Source organism: Oncorhynchus masou, chromosome 30, assembly GCF_036934945.1.
Source record: "Oncorhynchus masou masou isolate Uvic2021 chromosome 30, UVic_Omas_1.1, whole genome shotgun sequence".
Classification (NCBI taxonomy): Eukaryota; Metazoa; Chordata; class Actinopteri; order Salmoniformes; family Salmonidae; genus Oncorhynchus; species Oncorhynchus masou.
Window position 1 is genome coordinate 24,185,603 of NC_088241.1, and position 19,653 is coordinate 24,205,255.

At 41.7% G+C, this 19,653-nt stretch overlaps 1 protein-coding gene across 9 annotated transcripts in view; it reads left to right on the top strand.

Moving 5' to 3' along the window:
- Nucleotides 1–15,159: 15,159 nt before the first annotated feature.
- The window catches only part of LOC135522395 (MAP7 domain-containing protein 1-like), a 71,110-nt gene continuing 66,616 nt past the window's right edge, over nt 15,160–19,653 (top strand). For 8 of the 9 annotated variants that reach the window (XM_064948596.1, XM_064948597.1, XM_064948599.1 and 5 more), the window contains exon 1: nt 15,160–15,570. In XM_064948596.1, the coding sequence (XP_064804668.1) occupies nt 15,501–15,570 (70 nt within the window). In that variant the 5' untranslated portion in view covers nt 15,160–15,500. The remainder of the gene's footprint in view (nt 15,571–19,653) is intronic. The other variant, XM_064948603.1, reaches the window with a different exon arrangement.

A 19,653-nucleotide genomic window follows, 5' to 3' on the forward strand; every position in this document is an offset into this window, starting at 1 on the left:
AGATCTTGAGGGAGCTGCACCAAACAAACACTCCAATTCAAGGAAACCCAGCAAACCCGGAACATTCCCATAACATTAGCTAAGATAAAAGACATGGCTTGGGATTGTCAGATTGTCAACATATGAAGCGTAAAAAAACAATATGGTTGTGTTTGAATGAGTAACTGCTGTTACAAGCTCTTCCCAACGATACAGATGTAAAATAAGAAAAAGATAAACAAGATAAATAAAGCAAAAGAAGGAAGTGTACCATATCAATGTGCAGGAATACAAGATAGTAGCAGCAGCGTATAACATTTGTGAATGTGTACATGTGTTTGTGTAAGAGTGTCAGCTTGAGTGTGTGGATAGAGTCCTGTACGTGTATATCGAGTTCGTACAAAATAGAGTCAGTGCAGATAGTCTGGGTAACCATTTGATTACAGCGGGGGAGGGTGTACATGTCCATGGGGGTAGCAGCAGGCAGAGTGGGGAAGGGGCGGGCTTTCAGTAGCACAAGAAGTTGGCAAGCTGGCCCAGTGGAATGCGGAAGTACTGCGTGTATAGATGTTATCTGATATACTCTAAGAAAATAGGTGCTAATCTGGTTAGCATCAGCCATAATGCCAATTAGAAAGATAACCATTTATTTTCAATTGGAGTCAATACCTTTTTCATAGGTCCACATGGGGAAGTAACTTTTTCATTGAAAATCACAGAATCGGGGGAAGGGCAAATCTTTCCCAATTGAGAGAAGTTCAGCCAAGCCTGAATTAAAGGAATATTGACACACCATAGTTACATTTTGGGGGTATTATAACTGGATTATAACTCCTGTCAAAATGTTGTGAATGATATTCATGTCATTATACTCAAAAGTTACTAATAGCACACCCTGCACAGGACATGTATATGTTTATGGAGTATGCAGTAGCTTGGTAATGATATCGACCAAATTATGTTGCATCGGACATATCAAATAACATTTCCAGCTAATGAGAAAACAGTCATGGTATTTAGTTTGAGAGAATGAACAAGATTTAATAAGGCAACCTTGGGGCTAATTTGAATGGTCTCCAACACCATATTTTGAGGGATTTTTACCCCAGTACAACCCACTTGACCGCAATCAAACGTCACTCCGTGATAAGGTATAGTTCCTCATGGAATGAAGTTTCACTGCGGCAGTGGAGGCTCCTCAGAAGAGGAAGGGGAAGACCCTCCTCAGTGAATTTCACAATAAAAATGTAGAAAACATTTTAAAAAGTTATCCTTTTTAGGTAAAATGACACTAAATATAATCACGTCACCAAATAATTGATTAAAACACCTATTTTGCAAAGCCTCAACAGTACTCTGTAGGGTAGCACCATGGTGTAGCCGAAAGACAGCTAGCTTCAAGCCTCCTCTGAGTACATTGCCTTGAATACAAAACAAAAAAGAACTCTGATAGGTTAGAGGACGTCCTCCGGAAGTTGTCATAATTACTGTGTATGTCTATGAAGGGGGTTACTTTCATTGCAAAACAGTGTGTTTTAATCAATAATTTAGTGATGTGACTATATTTAGTATAGTTTTATCTAAAAAGGATAACTTTTTTAATGTTTCACTATTTATGTTTTTAATTCAATTCACTGAGGAGGATGGGCCTCCCCTTCCTCCTCTGAGGAGCCTCCACTGGTAGATTGATGGCAGCCTTGTCGTGAAACTGAAGGATTGATGCTGCTTATAAACATAGCAAGATGACCGGGGAAAATCATATGGTTAAACAATACAAATACGACCTACGCAGATCGATCATAATGGCTAAACATAAGTATAGGGACAAAGTGGAGCAATCCAGCGGGTCGGACACGAGGCATATATGGCAGGGGCTTCTAACGATCATGGATTACAAAAAGAAAGCCAGTCACGTCGCGGACACCAATGCCGCCCTACCGGAGGTGCTAAAGACATTTTTCTCATACGCCGAGCATAACGACAACTCTGAGTCATTCAAATGTGTTAACCCTTGCCGGCCCAGACAGCAACGTAGCCGCAGACCAGCTGTCATCAAGTTCAGACATGTTCAATCAGTCAATCTTCAACTCAGGCCATTATCCCCACTATATTACAACAAATATTATGGCTAAACTCAAATGTGCTAGTTGATATTTTGTTCTGAAATTATATTTAAATTGGAATGGTAGAGTTATGTTCTTCGTGGAGTTATCAGAATTGTGCAGAAAGGTCAATCCAAGAGTACATATGAATGACACAAAGTGGCAGTGTTTTTACAACTAATGCCGGTTTGCCTGAGGCTGATGCCGTGCAGGTGTTTGTGCACATGCATATACACACACTATCATTCAAATAAACACATACAAGAACACACACATACATGTAATAATGCCAGTCATGCATAAAAACATATAAAGTAGGCATTGCTGTTATGGTTTCAGTTGCCCTTGATGTCCTTTGTTTTAAATGTATTATTATTATTATATATTTTTTTTTACATTTTTGCATTGTTGTTTGCCATAATCTTCTGTCTTTCCTATTTTCTCTTTAGTTCATTCTCTTGTTTGTTGGTGCATTGGGGGGGGTTCTTGGGGGTGGGGAATGGAATTAATTGTATTTTTTATTTATTTATATTTCCTTGAGGGGGTGACTGTGGGAGGGGTCTCGAATGGTTGAGCGACAGCTATTGGGGCACTGTGGGGGGATCTTTGGAGGGTTCAGGTTCCCGTCTTTGGCCTTGTGGTAGATTGGTCAACATGCCCTTGAGCAGGGTATTGACCCTGGATGCTTCTGTGTGTCGCTCTGAATGGGAATCTGTTGGATGACTGGTATGATGTAGGTATTGAGCGACTTCACTGCAGGTATATTGTATGTTTCGAATATTCAATAAATATATATATTTTTTAAGAATAAAAAAAATGTCCACTATCATCCCCGCGATCATGGCCCTGGGTCTGAACTCCTCCCTATGCAACTGGGTCCTGGACTTCCTGACGGGCAGCCCCCAGTTGGTGAAGGTAGAGAACACTACCTCCTCCACACTGATCCTCAACACGGGGGCCCCACAGGGGTGAGTTCCCAGTCCCCTCCTGTACTCCCTGTATACCAGGGGTGGGCAATTCCAGTCCTCGTGGGCTGGATTGGTGTCACATCTTTGCCCCAGCCCCAGCTAACACACCTGACCCCAATAATCACCTAATCATGATCTTCAGTTTAGAATACAATTTAATCAGCTGTGTTTGCTAGGGATGGAGAAAAAGTGTGACACCAATCAGGCGCTCGAGGACTGGAGTTGCCCACCCCTGCCTCCTACACATAGTATAAAATGTTAATTACAGGATATTTAGGCTATCCTCTCACAACATAAATAGTTAACATTACTCGGGACACGTTGCACTTGATTGTTCCGGAACACTTCCAGAGGTGGGCAGCCAGAACAATATCAGGTCAAAATGGATCTTTTGCACGTCCAGACCTGTCATTTAAAAGCAAACTCATATGTTTGGATGGCTCAGCTTACATGTATCCGTCAGGTCTTAACATGCTCAATGTGCTGCTATTGTGTAATTACGCTTATCATTTTCGAAGGCATTGTACAAACACCCGTGTCTGTTGCTGGTAAGTAATTTCAGGGTTGTATTATAGGTTATAACACATAATAAAAAACATTAACGAAACACTTATTTCTGACCAATAGTTTTGTATAGCAATAATTATGTAATTTGTGCTTTTCGGGTTAGCATGAAAATAAATTCAGACACCATGAAATACAGCATATAGGCTGACAGCTAACTAATGTCTTGACCAAGCTTCCTTGATGCTACTCTACCCACGCATTACAGAAAGCATTGGCAACAGACAGAGATAGCATGTTCAGTAGATTATACGAGCTGGCTCGGTGTACGCTCTCCGGGGACATTCTGGACATTCCTGCTATTGTTATTTCATTAAGGGGCCATGGATGACCTCGGCCATTCACAGCAGCTGACCTCCAGAGTCCAAACTCATTGTGGCGGTGAACACTAGGCTCCGTGGAATAGAGACCAGAACAAGTCTGTGGCCACTGCACTGCACCCTCTAAAAGGAGTGCTCTCTCACTCACTTGCGCGCACACGCACACAGACACACACAGCTATCTGATTTTTTTTTTTTTTATAAAATGACAGCATTTTAAAATATCTTCTGGTCAGGGTTAAGAAGAAATTGATTTTATGTAATCATGTAATCTGACCCCCCAAAAATGTAACTGTAATCAGTTTCGTTACCAGTAAAAAAATATTGTAATTGGATTACAGATACTTTTGAAAAACTAGATAATTACTTTTTGGATTACTTTTAAATTCAGAAAGGATGTTTGTGAAAAAATACATTGACACCTTTCTCTTTCCTCAATGACATTCAATTCAGCATTGAAAAAAGGCGCAAGTTTAAGTTTGTTCCACCTGAGTCTGACCACAAGTCAGAGATGACTATGATGACACACCAAATATGTTTGTTGGAACCCTGTCTTCTAGGTAATCCAAAAGTAACTGAAAGATTAATTAAGTTATTACATTTGCATAATCCAAAAGTTCTGTTACTGATTACAATTTTGGACAGGTAACTAGTAACTGTAACAGATTACATTTAGAAAGTAACCTAACCAACCTTGCTTGTGGCCTATATCTTTACCCATTAGGGACAACCATAGGCAATATTTTCAAAGAGTATAATGCTCAAAAGGGAACTGTACAAATAAATAAACAGATCAGGCGAGTTTCGAGTGTTATCTGTCTGTAGATAAGTTATCTTGTGTGGCTTTCTTTCATTCTTTGTGGTATCAGTCGCTTTTCAGTCTCCCTGCAAAGACTCATAATTCATAATTTTATGGCAAGATCTGTGATCTTTGTCTGCTATCATCATGTATCATCTGTATTTCCTCTGCTTTTCTATCGTTCTTTCTATTGTCTTTCTATTGTTTGTTTGTTGTTCATTTGTTCCCTCAGTGATAGTTTAAAAATCTCAGTGCCATTTATTTACCCCCCTATTCCCCAATTTCCTTAATTAACTGCTGGGCCTCAGGCCTGCGCCACTCAAAGCAATCAGTAGCAATTTAATGAGTGACGTGTGATTCCATGTGTGTGTTTCGGCTTGGTTACTGTCCTGCTTGCTTGTGCACTTGTTCCTATTAGTGATTACGAATGTGGCTGAGTTCGAGGGCCTCTCCCTCTCCCTTTGAGTGTTTGGGTGAAGAGAGTGCAGCTGCGACTCTCAAATCAAGCCCTTTCTTGAGCAGTGAGTGAATAAGCGAGGATGAGAGAGGGGAGGGTGGGACCCCTGGGGAGGGTGGGACCCCTCTTCCTGTGTGCAGTGAAGTGTGTGCAATGCAATGAAGTCTAAAGGCAGGCTACATGGTTTATGTGCATAGACTCTTTTCGTTGCGTTACACCCAGAGAAGAAGTCTGCCTTGGGTAGTATATATCCACTAGGGGGCTTGGGGTAAGCCAGTGTAGCTTACCAAGCAAGAGGGGCCGAAGCACTTTTTTTGACTAGCAATAGCTAGCAATAACATTTGAACTTCGGGACCCAGTGTCATATGTCTGTTTACGAAAGCTAGCTAGCTACAGAAGCAAACATGTCTCTCTATGAATTGCATTTGCTAAAGTTTGAATAGCAAGAGCTAGAACTGCTCTTACCCCTACAAGAGGGGACGATGGAGAATACACACGTCTCTTGTCCAACCTATGCAAAGCATTGACGAGGAAAGACATGTTCAATACTTTCGGCTGTCTGTTGCCAGATTTGATGGCTTGCTTCAGCGGCTTGCCTCTCACATCGTGCATGCTTGCTCGTAATTGATGCAGGCTGTCTGTGACCCTTCAGCTTTTGACAATAGGCAGCAAACAGCAACGTATTATTGTGAGTTATAAGCTATAAGGGATCACAACAGTGTGTGTCATCGTCACGGAAGTGTGCCGTGCCATCTGGCATGTCCCTAAGGAGGATTTTGTTGCCGATCCCTCCTTGGCAAAATGGGCTTCACCATGATCGACGTTGCCGCATAGTCTGAAGCAAGTTCGGCCAGCTGCCGCTATCAAGGCCAGAGTGTTTGCCGATGGACCCAAACACTGAGCCCATATGTCTTCGTGGGAGACAAAGCATTCCCTCTGATGGTAAACCTAATGCGACCATATCCAGGTAAGATACACTAAATACATGTGACTATGCATACAGTATGATGTGAAAATGATATCATTATAGATGTTGTAATTATATGCCTCACATAAAAGTGATCTGGCATCCCAGTAAGAGGATAAAGGCCTTTGTCCAAAGCATAGGCCACACGGTTATTACAGAACACATTTGATAGCCTTCACGTCGTCGTTCAATACTAATGGAAATGCTTATTTTATTTAAAGGTTCTTCTGGCCTTGACGTCAAGAATATCTACAACTACCACCACTCTCAATTTCAAAGCTGCTTTGGGATCCTTGCTGCAAGATGGAGGATCCTTAAACGAGCCCTTGAGGTTGCCCCGGAGAAAGCTGAGACCATTGTGAAGTCCTGCATGGCACTCCACAATGACCTTTGCACTGTAGACACTGGCAACACAGTCATCAACGCGATACATTCACCCCCACGCTTGTTGACCACTCAACACCCACTGGGGACCTGCGTCCAGGAGATTGGAGACAACTGGTACAAGGGGACACCAGCTTCCTGGACACAAGAAACATGTCGGCATACAGGGCAACCAGAGTTGCTATAGACATGCTCAACAACTGTCAAAGTGTCTTTCCAGGATGCTGCTGCTGTCACGCATGGCACCCTACAGTAAATGTTGGAATGTGGTTTGGAAAATATGTGCACACGTGTTCTCTTTCTCTGGTTGATGACTGTTGTCATGTTGTGAGCTACACACTTGGTTTAGCTGTTTTTCTTAGTCACACTTTACAAATCACAGTAAAGATTACCATAATGACAGTCTCTTCATCCTTGTTGTTCAAGTTTGTCATATTCTTTGGAGGCTAGGACCTCAAAACATTTACCTAACATTGTGTTGTGTAGTGGCCTTTCAATGAGGACTTTATTGCTATCGTACAGCGGTGAGAATGAGTGTCCAACTGTAGGCATTAAGGACAGACCCCCAATACATTAACCTCATCTACATAGCTCATGTACAAAGCAGTACAAGTTTACTGAGTGACTGATTCAAAACAGTAATATTTTAGTGTAAATAACCAGACAAATACATTTGCAAACCTTTTTGATAAAACAGCCTAACCAGCTTTGCTGGCAACAATTTCATTACGCTTTTTTGCAGAAGTTTACTGACACCGGTCATATTCAATGGGTGTTGTACACACGTCACGTAATGTTAGCTAACGGGTTAGCTAGTTAAACAACAATGAACAAAGTGCCAACAATGCCACAGTGCTGGGAACTAATCAACCAGGTTCAATGTTAGCTAGAAAACATTAGGCTCTAACTAGAAAAGCAAACATCTCTGGGAAACAAATAATAACATCAGCTAGGGAGCCAGCTCAAATAGACAGAAGCCTTCTATATGGCAAACCAATCCGAACTCCTCTCTCGACATGTCCAGCCCACTCATTATCTTTATCAATCATGGCTAGTGGGAAGGTTGCTAACTTTTTCTGTGGCTTAACCAACAAGGCTCGTAATTTAAAAAATATATTTTATTGACAGATGGCATACAGGTTTGTTATTAAGGCACATGGAAATTCACGTTTGAGATGGCATTTATGCCAAGAAACGCATTTTGATAAAAAAAATAGTTTTTACATTGAAACGGCTCTCCTATGAAGTTGTCTTGCGACATACACCTTGTTTCCTGAATCAAGTCACTCTAATGTCCATTGTTCGTGTTTCTTGGCTCAAGCAAGTCTCATCTTCTTGTTGGTGTCCTTTAGTAGTGGTTTCCTTGCAGCAATTCGACCATGAAGGCCTGATTTCACGTAGTCTCCTCTGAACAGTTGATGTTGAGATGTGTTTGTTACTTGAACTCTGAAGTATTTATTTGGGATGCAATTTCTGAGCATGGTAAACTCTAATGAACTTATCCTCTGCAGTAGAGGTTACTCTGGGTCTTCCTTTCCTGTGCGGTCCTCATGAGAGCCAGTTTCATCATATCGCTTGATGGTTTTTACCAAATAGGGATATCTTCTGTATATCACTTCTACCTTGTCACAACACAACTATTTGGCTCAAAGGCATTAAGGAAAGAAATTCCACAAATTAACTTTTAACAAGGCACACCTGTTAATTGAAATACATTCCAGGTGACTTCCTCATGAAGCTGGTTGAGAAAATTCCAAAAGAGTGCAAAGCTGACATCAAGGCAAAGGGTGGCTACTTTGACGAATCTCAAATGTAAAATATATTTTGTTTTGCTTATCACTTGTTTGGTTACTACATTATTCAATATGTGTTATTTCATAGTTCTGATGTCTTCACTATTATTATACAATGCATAAAATAGTAAAAATAAAGAAAAACCCTTGAATGAGTAGGTGTCCAAGCTTTTGACTGGTACTGTATTTTTGGAGGCCAACTTTATAACAAGTGTAACTGGCTCCTTTGTGTGGCCTTATCACCAACTATTACTTTTAGTGCACAGAGAAACAGTCATACTGTTACGGTTTTCTTATATCTCCTCCTCTGAACAGGAGGTGTAGCAAGGATCGGACCAAAATACGGCGTAGTTGGTGTTCATGTTCTTTAATAAGGGATAAACTCAAACATGAACATAATACAAAACAAAACAAAACAAAACAAAACAAAACAAAACAAAACAAAACGAAAACCCGAAACAGCCTATCTGGTGCAAACAAACACAGAGACAGGAACAATCACCCACAAAACACTCAAAGAATATGGCTGCCTAAATATGGTTCCCAATCAGAGACAACAATAAACACCTGCCTCTGATTGAGAACCACTCCAGACAGCCATAGACTATTCTAGATAACCCTACTATATCACAATCCCAATACCTACAAAAAAAAAACAAGACAAAACACACCACATAATAAACCCATGTCACACCCAGGCCTGACCAAAATAATAAAGAAACACAAAATACTAAGACCAGGGCGTGACACATACCCGTATTTTTAAAGATAGGGTGAAGACTTAGAGCCACTGCACACCCAGTGCATGATGCAATCAAGATAATTCAGTTGAAATAAGTTCACTGGCACTTCAGGCTTTAGCAAATGCATGTTTTTCAAAAGCTCTATCCAAAATATTAAGCCTGTGTTTGACTGCGCACGTGGGGTCATTGAGAGACAGATGAAAGAATAGGGGGGGGGGGGGGGGCTGAATACCCTGGAAAGAGGGGGTACAAAAGATTAGGTGCATTTGCAGATCTCTTGAAAAGGGGGTTTAAAAAGAAGTGTCCTCCAGCACATAGAATGAAAGGGTGCAAGACTGCTTTTCTCCCTCAAGCTTGGGTTTGAGAGGGCAGTAGAAAAAGGCTCTTGAATTTAAAAGCTTACTAAGTAACTTCCAGGTAGGAGACTATCTAAAACATGTATATTACTTTTACTGTCATTGTCACAGTTATGTATTATGAGCCTATAGATTGGCCCAGTCTACAAACCTTTCTTTAAAGGTGTGTTTGTCTTGTCATCAGAACTGAGATAAATGAAAATGTGTGATCAAACCAATGAGTTCACTTTAGCCTGGTCTCAGATCTGTTTGTGCTGTATAGCCTTGATAACAACCATATGAGTTGGTTATAAAGCACAAACAGATCTGGGACCGGATTTCCTCTGCAAAGATTGACACATTTGAAATGGCATAAACACAATGTTGTTCTGTGTGCTAAACTCTACACTGATCCTTTAATCTTCTCCTATTTTTTTCTTCTTCTTTTTCTCTACTATTTCTCTTTTTATTCCTCTGCATTGTTGGTTAGTAACCATTTCACTGTTAGTCTACACCTGTTGTTTACAAAGCATGTGACAAATAAAAGTTAGCATTTGTTCAGCTCCAGTCCATGTGAAACATTCAAGGATGTTAAAAGGTTTCTCAAGTTGAGTAAACAGGATGAAATAAGAAAGGGCTGCTTTTGTATTGTTGATCAAATTATTCACATGCCATTTCATCCCTGTTCCGCCATGGGTAGTTACAACACAGGCAAAGTACAAAGAGTAGTTTATCACAGAGAGGGCTAATTGAGAAAAGCATTGTTCCTCATTAAATTACCCATGGCAAGTTGCTCTTTACTGTTCTGTGTGAGTACAGCAACATTGCTAGATTGGCAGAAACATTGTGATTACAATGACAAAGCCAAAGCAAGGAGCTCGAAAGAGGTAGTGAATTGACCTTTTAAACTGTTGCACTAAACCCCCAAAATCTCTCCAAATACTGCATGCGGGGAAGTCATGCTGAAAGGTCTAACTGTACAATGTTCTAGGACTCCAGCTTGCGCCACTCACAGTAGCACATTCTAGTATTCAGAAAGAGAACATACGAAGTCAACCTGTTTTGCCAACACAGTTGTTAGGTTATTGCACTATGCAACATTGAGCTATGAGCATGTCCAACCCAGTCTATGTAACATGAGCTCTTATGTTATATTAAATTCATAACACCAAATGTAAAGTATTTCCCCCATTTTTAATAATAATCTCACATGTTTATAAGCTTATTGCTCTCCACTGTACATGAATCTATGCCTGACTGCAAGGCAGAAGGATATTAATTCTTAATTTACTCTTCATCTCCCGAAAATGAAATGTCATGCTCTTCCCTCGATCCTATTAGAAGTTTTTTTTTTTCACATCAGTCTTCATTTTATCTTAATTTCATATGTGTGGTAAAGACCTCCACAGGCAATAGAAAGTGCTTCATTTGCTCCTACTCATCTCCTATCTTTGTAAAAGGCTCTTGGGTATACTACTGGGACCAAATCATAAAATGAATGCAAGATTGTTGAATAGGTTTCTGGATTCATCCCAAGCCAAGTCCAACTGAATATCTCTGTCTCCTCCGTTTTCATTTGAAATTCCCCCTTCAAAAGATTAAGTGTCAGATATGCAAACTAACAATCAAGCATGTGCACAGACACACACAAGCCCCCTTCTCCCCAGCACACACACAGACCCCCTGCTCCCCAGCACACATACAGACCCCCCCCCCTCTCTGCCTCTCTCCTTTCGAGTTGTAGTGATAGGTGGCACTTGGGGGTTTGTGCTAAAATGGCTGAACAGCTACACAAAGGAGCCCCACTGGGTCTTTTTTTTGGGGGGGTGTCCCCTCTCAAGCGTGCCGATTAACCCCCCATCGCAGCCCCCTCCTTGGCAGATGCTCCTTGAGATCTACAGGTGGGGGATAGCGTGCTTCAGTTGGAATGAGTGGAGAGATCCATTATGGAGAAGCTTGTACACTTTGTATATTTTTCAGTGGATGATGAACTAATGAAATCAAGAAATCTAAGCATGGATTTCTATTCTGCTTCTATTTGGCATGCAGTCGCCGTTTGCTTAACTACCTTATAAGGACTATTAGACTGCTGAACATATTATTGGAATACTGTATTAGATCATACTAAAGAATTGTGAAGAAGAATCATTTTGTTATACTTTTCCAACATTGTTTTGGCACAGATTGGCATGGTGTTTCTGTAAGCATAAACACTGCAGTAAAAACTCTTATCTTGGGTGGAACATGGCTTTTTTAACAAGTCCTGATATGAATCAGATCTATCACTGCAAAACAAAGGGTCAGATTCACACACAAGAACACTGAGTAGAGTTTTTTCTCTTCAAAGAATATATCTAAACTCCTAAACGTCCTTTCACTGTCAACTGCGTTTATTTTCAGCAAACTTAATTTTAACATGTGTGTCACGGCATTCGTTGTGGGAAGGAGGAGCGGACCAAAATGCAGCGTAGTTGTGATTCATTTTATTTAAAACGGAAACTAAACACGATAAACTAACAAAATAACAAATGTACAAAAAAACAAAAACAGCCCTATCTGGTGCAAACACAGAGACAGGAACAATCACCCACGAAACACTCAAAGAATATGGCTGCCTAAATATGGTTCCCAATCAGAGAAAATGATAATCACCTGACTCTGATTGAGAACTGCCTCAGGCAGCCATAGACTATGCTAGACACCCCACAAAACCCCAAGACAAAAACACACCACAATAACCCATGTCACACCCTGGCCTGACCAAATAAATGAAGATAAACATAATATGTTTCGACCAGGGAGTGACAATGTGTAAATATTTGTATGAACATACAGTAACAAGATTCAACAACTGAGACATAAGCTGAACAAGGTCCACAGACATGTGACTAACAGAAATGGAATAATGCGTCCCTGAACAAAGGGGGGTCAAAATCAAAAGTAACAGTTAGTATCTAGTGTGGCCACCAGTTGCATTAAGTACTGCAGTGCATCTCCTCCTCACTGCACCAGATTTGCCAGTTCTTGCTGTGAGATGTTTCCCCACCCTTCCACCAAGGCACCTGCAAGTTCCCAGACATTTCTGGGGGGAATGGTCCTCGCCTTCACCTTCCTATCCAACAGGTCCCAGACGTGCTCAATGGGATTGAGATCCGGGCTCTTCGCTGGCCATGGCAGAACACTGACATTCCTGTCTTTTAGTAAATCACGCACAGAACGAGTAGTATAGCGGGTGGCATTGTCATGCTGGAGTGTCATTTCAGGATGAGCCTGCGGGAAGGATACCACATTAGGGAGGAGGATGTCTTCCCTGTAACGCACAGCATTGAAATTGCCTGCAATGACAACAAGCTCAGTCTGATGATGCTGTGACACACCATCCCAGACATGACGGACCCTCCACCTCCAAATCGATCCCGCTCCAGAGTACAGTCCTCGGTGTAACGCTCATTCCTTCAACAATAAACTCGAATCCGACCATCACCCCTGGTGAGACAAAACTGCGACTTGTCAGTGAAGAGTACTTTTTGCCAGTCCTGTCTGGTCCAGCGACAGTGGGTTTGTGCCCATAGGTGACATTGTTGCCAGTGATGTCTGGTGAGGACCTGCCTTACAACAGGCCTACAAGCCCTCTGTCCAGCCTCTCTCAGCCTATTGCGGACAATCTATGCACTGATGGAAGGATTGTGCATTCCTGGTGTAACTCGGGCAGTTGTTGTTGCCATCCTGTACCTGTTCCGCAGGTGTAATGTTCGGATATACCGATCCTGTGCAGGTGTTGTTACACGTGGTCTACCATTGTGAGGACGATCACCTGTCCATCCTCTCTCCCTGTATCACTGTCTTAGGCATCTCATTGCCCTGGCCACATCTGCAGTCCTCATGCCTCCTTGCAGCATGCCTAAGGCACGTTCACACAGATGAGCAGGGACCCTGGGTATCTTTCGTTTGGTGTTTTTCAGAGTCAGTAGAAAGGCCTCTTTAGTGTCCTAAGTTTTCATAACTGTGACCTTAATTGTCTATTGTCTGAGAGCTGTTTGTGTCTTAACGACCGTTCCACAGGTGCATGTTCATTAATTGTTTATGGTTAATTGAACAAGCATGGGAAACGGTGTTTAGACTATTTACAATGAAGATCTGAAAGACAGGGTCCTAAAAAAGGATGTTTCTTTTTATGCTGAGTTTATATATATATCGTAGCAATGTATGCAGGATAACTTCATTATATAATTTGCTGAAATGTTCCATTATTTTACAATAAAGGAGAAACATGTATCATGCCAATTATTGTGTTTGGTATGCCAAACCATGTGCCAATTATTGTGTTTGGTAGGCCAAACCATGTGCCAATAATTGTGCTGTTGTGCATCCTCTTCTCTTGTTTTCATTGCATGCGCCCTCACAGTCCAAATCCTCAGCTAATTTCTAATCCCTCAGACTAGAACGGTCAACTGAATCAGCATCTTTTACACACTGTGATGAGAATCCTAATTAACGTGAGTGTACATCCCACTCCTGAGTCAAGAGATGTAGGGGTGAAAGGTTGTGCATGTTGGTAACCTAATTCCCTGGGACTAGGGTCATTCTAGGCCTACCTGAGATGCACACATGAGAGTTCTGAACAGTACATGTGTTCAGAGAATATCATTCTCACATAGTACAATATTGCATTTTATATGGTCAGTTACCATCGATGATGGCCTTGAACTGGTGGTGCCTTTCACAAACTTCTACAAACGTGTAGTGCCAGAGAGTGTGGTCACTGTGGTGTCTTGATGTTGTGTTGAAATTGTGCAGACTAAGACCAAGGCATTAATCATAGGGTAGAACCCTGGCCTGACTTTTGGCCATGCCAACATAAAGTAACTACTGAATTTAGACAGCAGTCTCATTTTCATTTCTGCAAGAGACAGGGGCGCAACTTTCACATAATTGGAATATTATACAAAACGAGGCAATGGTATTTTTTAGGCCCATGCCGACGCCTCCGAGTGGTCGGGTAGTCAGTTTGGAGTGTTTATCCGACTGGATAAAAACATAATCATAATTATGTCTCCCCCCACTTCTACAACCAAAGTTGCACCCCTGGCGAGAGATAATACAATTTAAACACTTGGGGAGAGTGAATTATTCTTTAGGTTATACTTTTTTTCATGGTCAATAACAGGACAATAAGTGTGCCAAAATATACTGAACCAAAATATAAAGGCAACATGCAACAATTGCAAAGATTTTACTCAGTTACAGTTCATAGAAAGAAATCAGTCCATTGAAATAAATTCATTAGGTCCTAATCTACGGATTTCACATGACTGGGCAGGGGCGCAGCAGGTGATGGATGCACTAATAATTAGGCTACCATATGTGACTCCAAAAAATAGCTTTGAAAACATTTGTTGTTTGGATGATAGCATCGTTGAAGCAGTGGTCAGGAATTCAACACATGAAAAGCATTGAATTACTTACCACTGGAATGGACCAGAAGTTGTAGTATTTTATAGACGGATGGCTCCATTTGGAATGAAAGGGGTATACATTTGTATCATATGTGAAGTATTTGATTAAACACGTTTAAACATGTACATATTAAAATATAATTAATTACAACATAATAATAAAAATATATGTTATTCGTTGTGAATTAGATAATGCGGTATAAAGATTGAAAATATACGTGCTCCATAACATATTCACACCCCTTCTGGCTATGGAACAGTCCTATCCGGAGGCCAGCAATCCGACGGTCCTTAAAATGAGCATACTGTCAGCTGTTGTGTGGGTTTAATTTATTTCCCCATTCTCCTCCCCCTCAATATCTTTTTGATCCTAAGCAATTTGTGAACGTTGATGGTATTGCAGCCCAAATAGTTTCCAACCAAACAACATTGTTGCTCTGTGTGTGGCACCGCTTTTAATTCTTTTGATAGAGCTCTACCTACCCGGTGAGTTTCCAGCGTTTTCCATTTGGAAATAGGGGTAGACTGCGCGCGCTGGTGAACAAGTAGAGTGACTCAACCAAGTTTCCCTTCTGTCTGAGGAATGAGTATACATACGGTCGGGAGAGGACGAGCCGAAAAGCGCACGATTGAATGAATAAAATGGAAAGCCAAGATCTCGACACCGATTTGGTGGGAAATGTTTTGCCCGAAGCTACAACATGTAAGTTACCTATTATTTTATTGAAACTGGTTAAAATGTCACGAGCGTTGAAACGTTAGTTGTTCGATCTGTCAGTGCATTCGAGGAGTTTCTGGTGGCCTTTCTTACTTATCTCCCGACAAAAACTTTGGATCGAATGATCATCGTACCGGTTATTTGCACGGTTGTTGTGCGTGTGAATGTGAAATTGTTAGAGATCAAACGAGCTTTATTTCCTCTTATCTGTATCATTGTTAGGCTATGTGTGGAGTAGTCTAATACGGGATATTTCCACGCTATAAATGTGTAATAACACATGTCGATTATTTGTCTAAATGTTGATTATTAGCCTAGTCAAAAGGAAGGAAGCAGAGTTATACATTCACCACATTCACAAACAATTCATAATAGCATAGACTTGTCCGGATTGACTTCCGTCCCAAAAGCCTCACAGTACAGCCTAGTCTACTGCCACACTGCGAATTCTTCTCTAATCCGTATGACAACAACAACAACACATGGGAATATGCTTGTTTTAAATCATTGGATTTTCCTCAACAGGTTTCTCAACAAATGTATGACGAGTGTCTCTAACAGCCTGACCCAAACACTGCCCATTCGATCAAAACTGAATTCATAATAAATAATTACAGCGGCGCTTGATGATGTAATCTCTGTCCCCTCCCCCTCACATGTTTACATTATGCGGTCACCGGTCTGGCATCCGTTCGGTTTCCCCCTCAACCGGCTTATCACACGAGCACCCATCAACCGGGATAATGAACGACCTCTGTTCTGTGCCATTTGATATTGACTAGCCTAGCTCTAATGCAGGGATTCCTGGATCATATATCTTTAATCCAGGTGCCTTCTCATCTGTAAATAGATACACAGATGAGTACTGTGATTTAGCCTACTGAGATCAGATGCCCTTTAATCAGAAGTGCAGAGCCAAAGTGCAGGCAGGTGCCATTTTCATCATCTGGCCAGATTGCTTGATTTACTCTTGAAGCGCTATGATTTTATATGTGCAATTACAATCTGTGACTGTGTTGTCCAGTGTCTAAGGACAACGTTATCCACTGGGTATCATAAGCAGTATGCTGTCATTCTGTCAGTGGGCTTTTGCATAACAGTGTTTAACAGTGACCAGTCAAAACGGATGTGGCAGGAGTATGAGTGCAGTTGTGCATTCCCTTCAGGCACAAGTGGCGTATACACAACCACACACGCACACACTGCATTGTTCAGGATATGCCTCCTCGACTCGATGGCTTTTCATGTGTCGTCATAATGCATAAGGACTATTATGAAGTATAATTACGAGTGAGTGAAGGACTTTTTGACTGAAGACCAGAGCACAGCCATGGATGTCATCCAGTTAAGGGAGTGTCACTGGCTATTTAAATGTTCCGCTTTACACAGCCAGATAAGCAGCCCTATTTGAATACATGAAGATAGGTTTATTGGGAAATAGAGGACAGTGCACGTTCTCTCTGAATCAGACATACCTGATAATCAATAGCCTTGTTGGCCAATTACCTCTGTGTGAGTAATAGTACTCCCAGACTCCCAGTAATGAATAGGGGCGGATAACTAAGGTCCTCAAAACAAATCCTCCCCAGAAGGACGATGGAAGTACTCCGATTCTCAGGCAATTCATGAGGGGAGGTGGTTGTGTCAAAATGCAGGTGAGGTGATGTTCACTGGTTAGGACTGAGGTTGTCTAAGAGCTAGAACCATTGCATTGACCCATTACCCCGCTCTGCTAGTAGGACGGACACACACACACACACACACACACACACACACACACACACACACACACACACACACACACACACACACACACACACACACACACACACACACACACACACACACACCATGGACAACAATGTCCAACCAAGAGCTTCCTTCCTTTTTCTTGTGGGCTGCTGGATGGGTTATTACTTGTTTTGGCTGAGATTCACAAGAATGGAGCTCCACCTTGTTGACCGTGGGAACCATGACCAGTCTCTGCTGTATCTTTCGAGCAGCTATGTCATTGATAGCCTGGTCCCAGATCTGTTTGTGTGGTCTTGCCAACTCATATGGTCATTGGATGATAATGACAATACGAGTTGGCTACAGCACACACCAATCTGGTACCGGGCTATGTCATTGAAGGCTGTGTCCAGGAAACGCGTCATCCTCATTATGTGTCCCTTGACAACGATCAGAAGCTGTTTCTGAAGCTGTCTGTAAGGATTCATGTGGAGCATGTTACATGAGCTAAAAATGTACCAAAGCGACGACTCATGCATGCAGCCCTCTCTGACTGACAGGTCCTGTTAAAGATCTTAGTCAATCTTCATCGTCGCATTCCTCAAGCATGAAGGGTGACCTATTTGTCAAGCCTTAGTGGAACTCTGTTGTCATGTGAGAACATTTATAGAAGGGATTTTCTTCAGTAGAGCACTTAATCAATATTTTAATGACATCGAGGTTTATATTGTTCTGGTTGGAGAATTTTTCGATATCTAAGGACTTTGAAGGGGTATTGGGGCAGTTATTCATTCATACCTTGGAGGACAGACCAGCTTGGTTGCTAACCCAAAGCCAGACATGTTTTTCTGTGTCCTCCCTTCAGAAGAATCAGGGAGTTACCCATTCAGGTTGGAACAGTGTGCCTCTGAAGTGCATTGTTTATGCTTGCTAACGCTACTACATTCTACTAGCGTAGAATACCGTTGATAGGATCCACTCATTGGTGTGAACTGTGAATCAGAGGCCCTTGCGGTGGGGCTGCTGTACTAGTCTCTTTAGTCCGGTCCAGGCATTGTGGAATTCTGCCTCCGTCAGGACTTTTGAAGAACATCTTCTAATCCTTCTTTTCTTTAGGGACTGTGTCCCAAATGACACCCCATTTCCTATGTAGTGCACTATAGGGCTCTGGTCAAAAGTAGGGTACGATACAGGGAATATTTGGGACGCAGCCTAGATTTGCATTCAGGCACTCGCCCCTCTGAGCTCTCCTTCTCTCTGCACCGCCAGTCTACAACTCGTTCCATGCCCTTCGAGTTGGCAACCATTTGGTCTTTCTCTCTAATCTGTTCTGTTGTTAACCTGCAAATCTGAGGCAGGCTGACTGGAATCTCGAGCTTTCTTTCTCTTTCGAGGCAAGCTATACCATTGCTAGTGCACTCTAACCATCACACACACACAAATGCACATGAACGCACTCACGTGTACTCACTCACATGTACTCACGAACATGTACACACACACACACACACACACACACACACACACACACACACACACACACACACACACACACACACACACACACACACACACACACACACACACACACACACACACACACACACACACACACACACACACACACACACACACACACACAGAGAGAGAGAGAGTATGCCCTACCCATCAGAGAGGGCTATAAAAATAACACTTGTCTGAAATGGTTACTGTAGACGTCACAGACAGTACCCGATATATCATATAGAATTCAGGCCTTCTGAATAACTTGTCAGGTACCTGTGAGGAGAAAAGTGAAGAGAAGCCATCTTGACATTTGAACTCTGGAGGCAGATCATGTCAATATAGATGTGTTTCGTACTGGCATGTTTACTGGCATATACTGGCATATTTACTGTAAATGTCAAGTGTGTAACTGCACAGCTAATGGTAACTGCCTTTAAACTAATTGAGGGTCGGCCATTGTATCACAGTTTAGGCTTACTTTAAATCTTGACAACGTGTGTAATATTGGGTAATAATTGGGTCACTTGCTGATGCACTGTAATGGTCAATAGATCTAACCAACAGATCAATGAACTTGAAGGTCAATACTGTTTGTCGTGCGTTTATTCCAAATGGCACTATACATGTAAGTATTTGCAAGCTATGAAGCTTTAGGCAGAAGAAACTCTCGCTCAGCTCGGCTCAAATATCTCCATAACAATGCAAGTACAGTCACAGCAATATTTGCTATTGATTAATGAGGCAATTAATCATTAATCAGTGGCAAATATTGCTGTGACTGTACTTGCATTGTTATGGAGATATTTGAGCCAAGCTGAGCGAGAGTTTCTT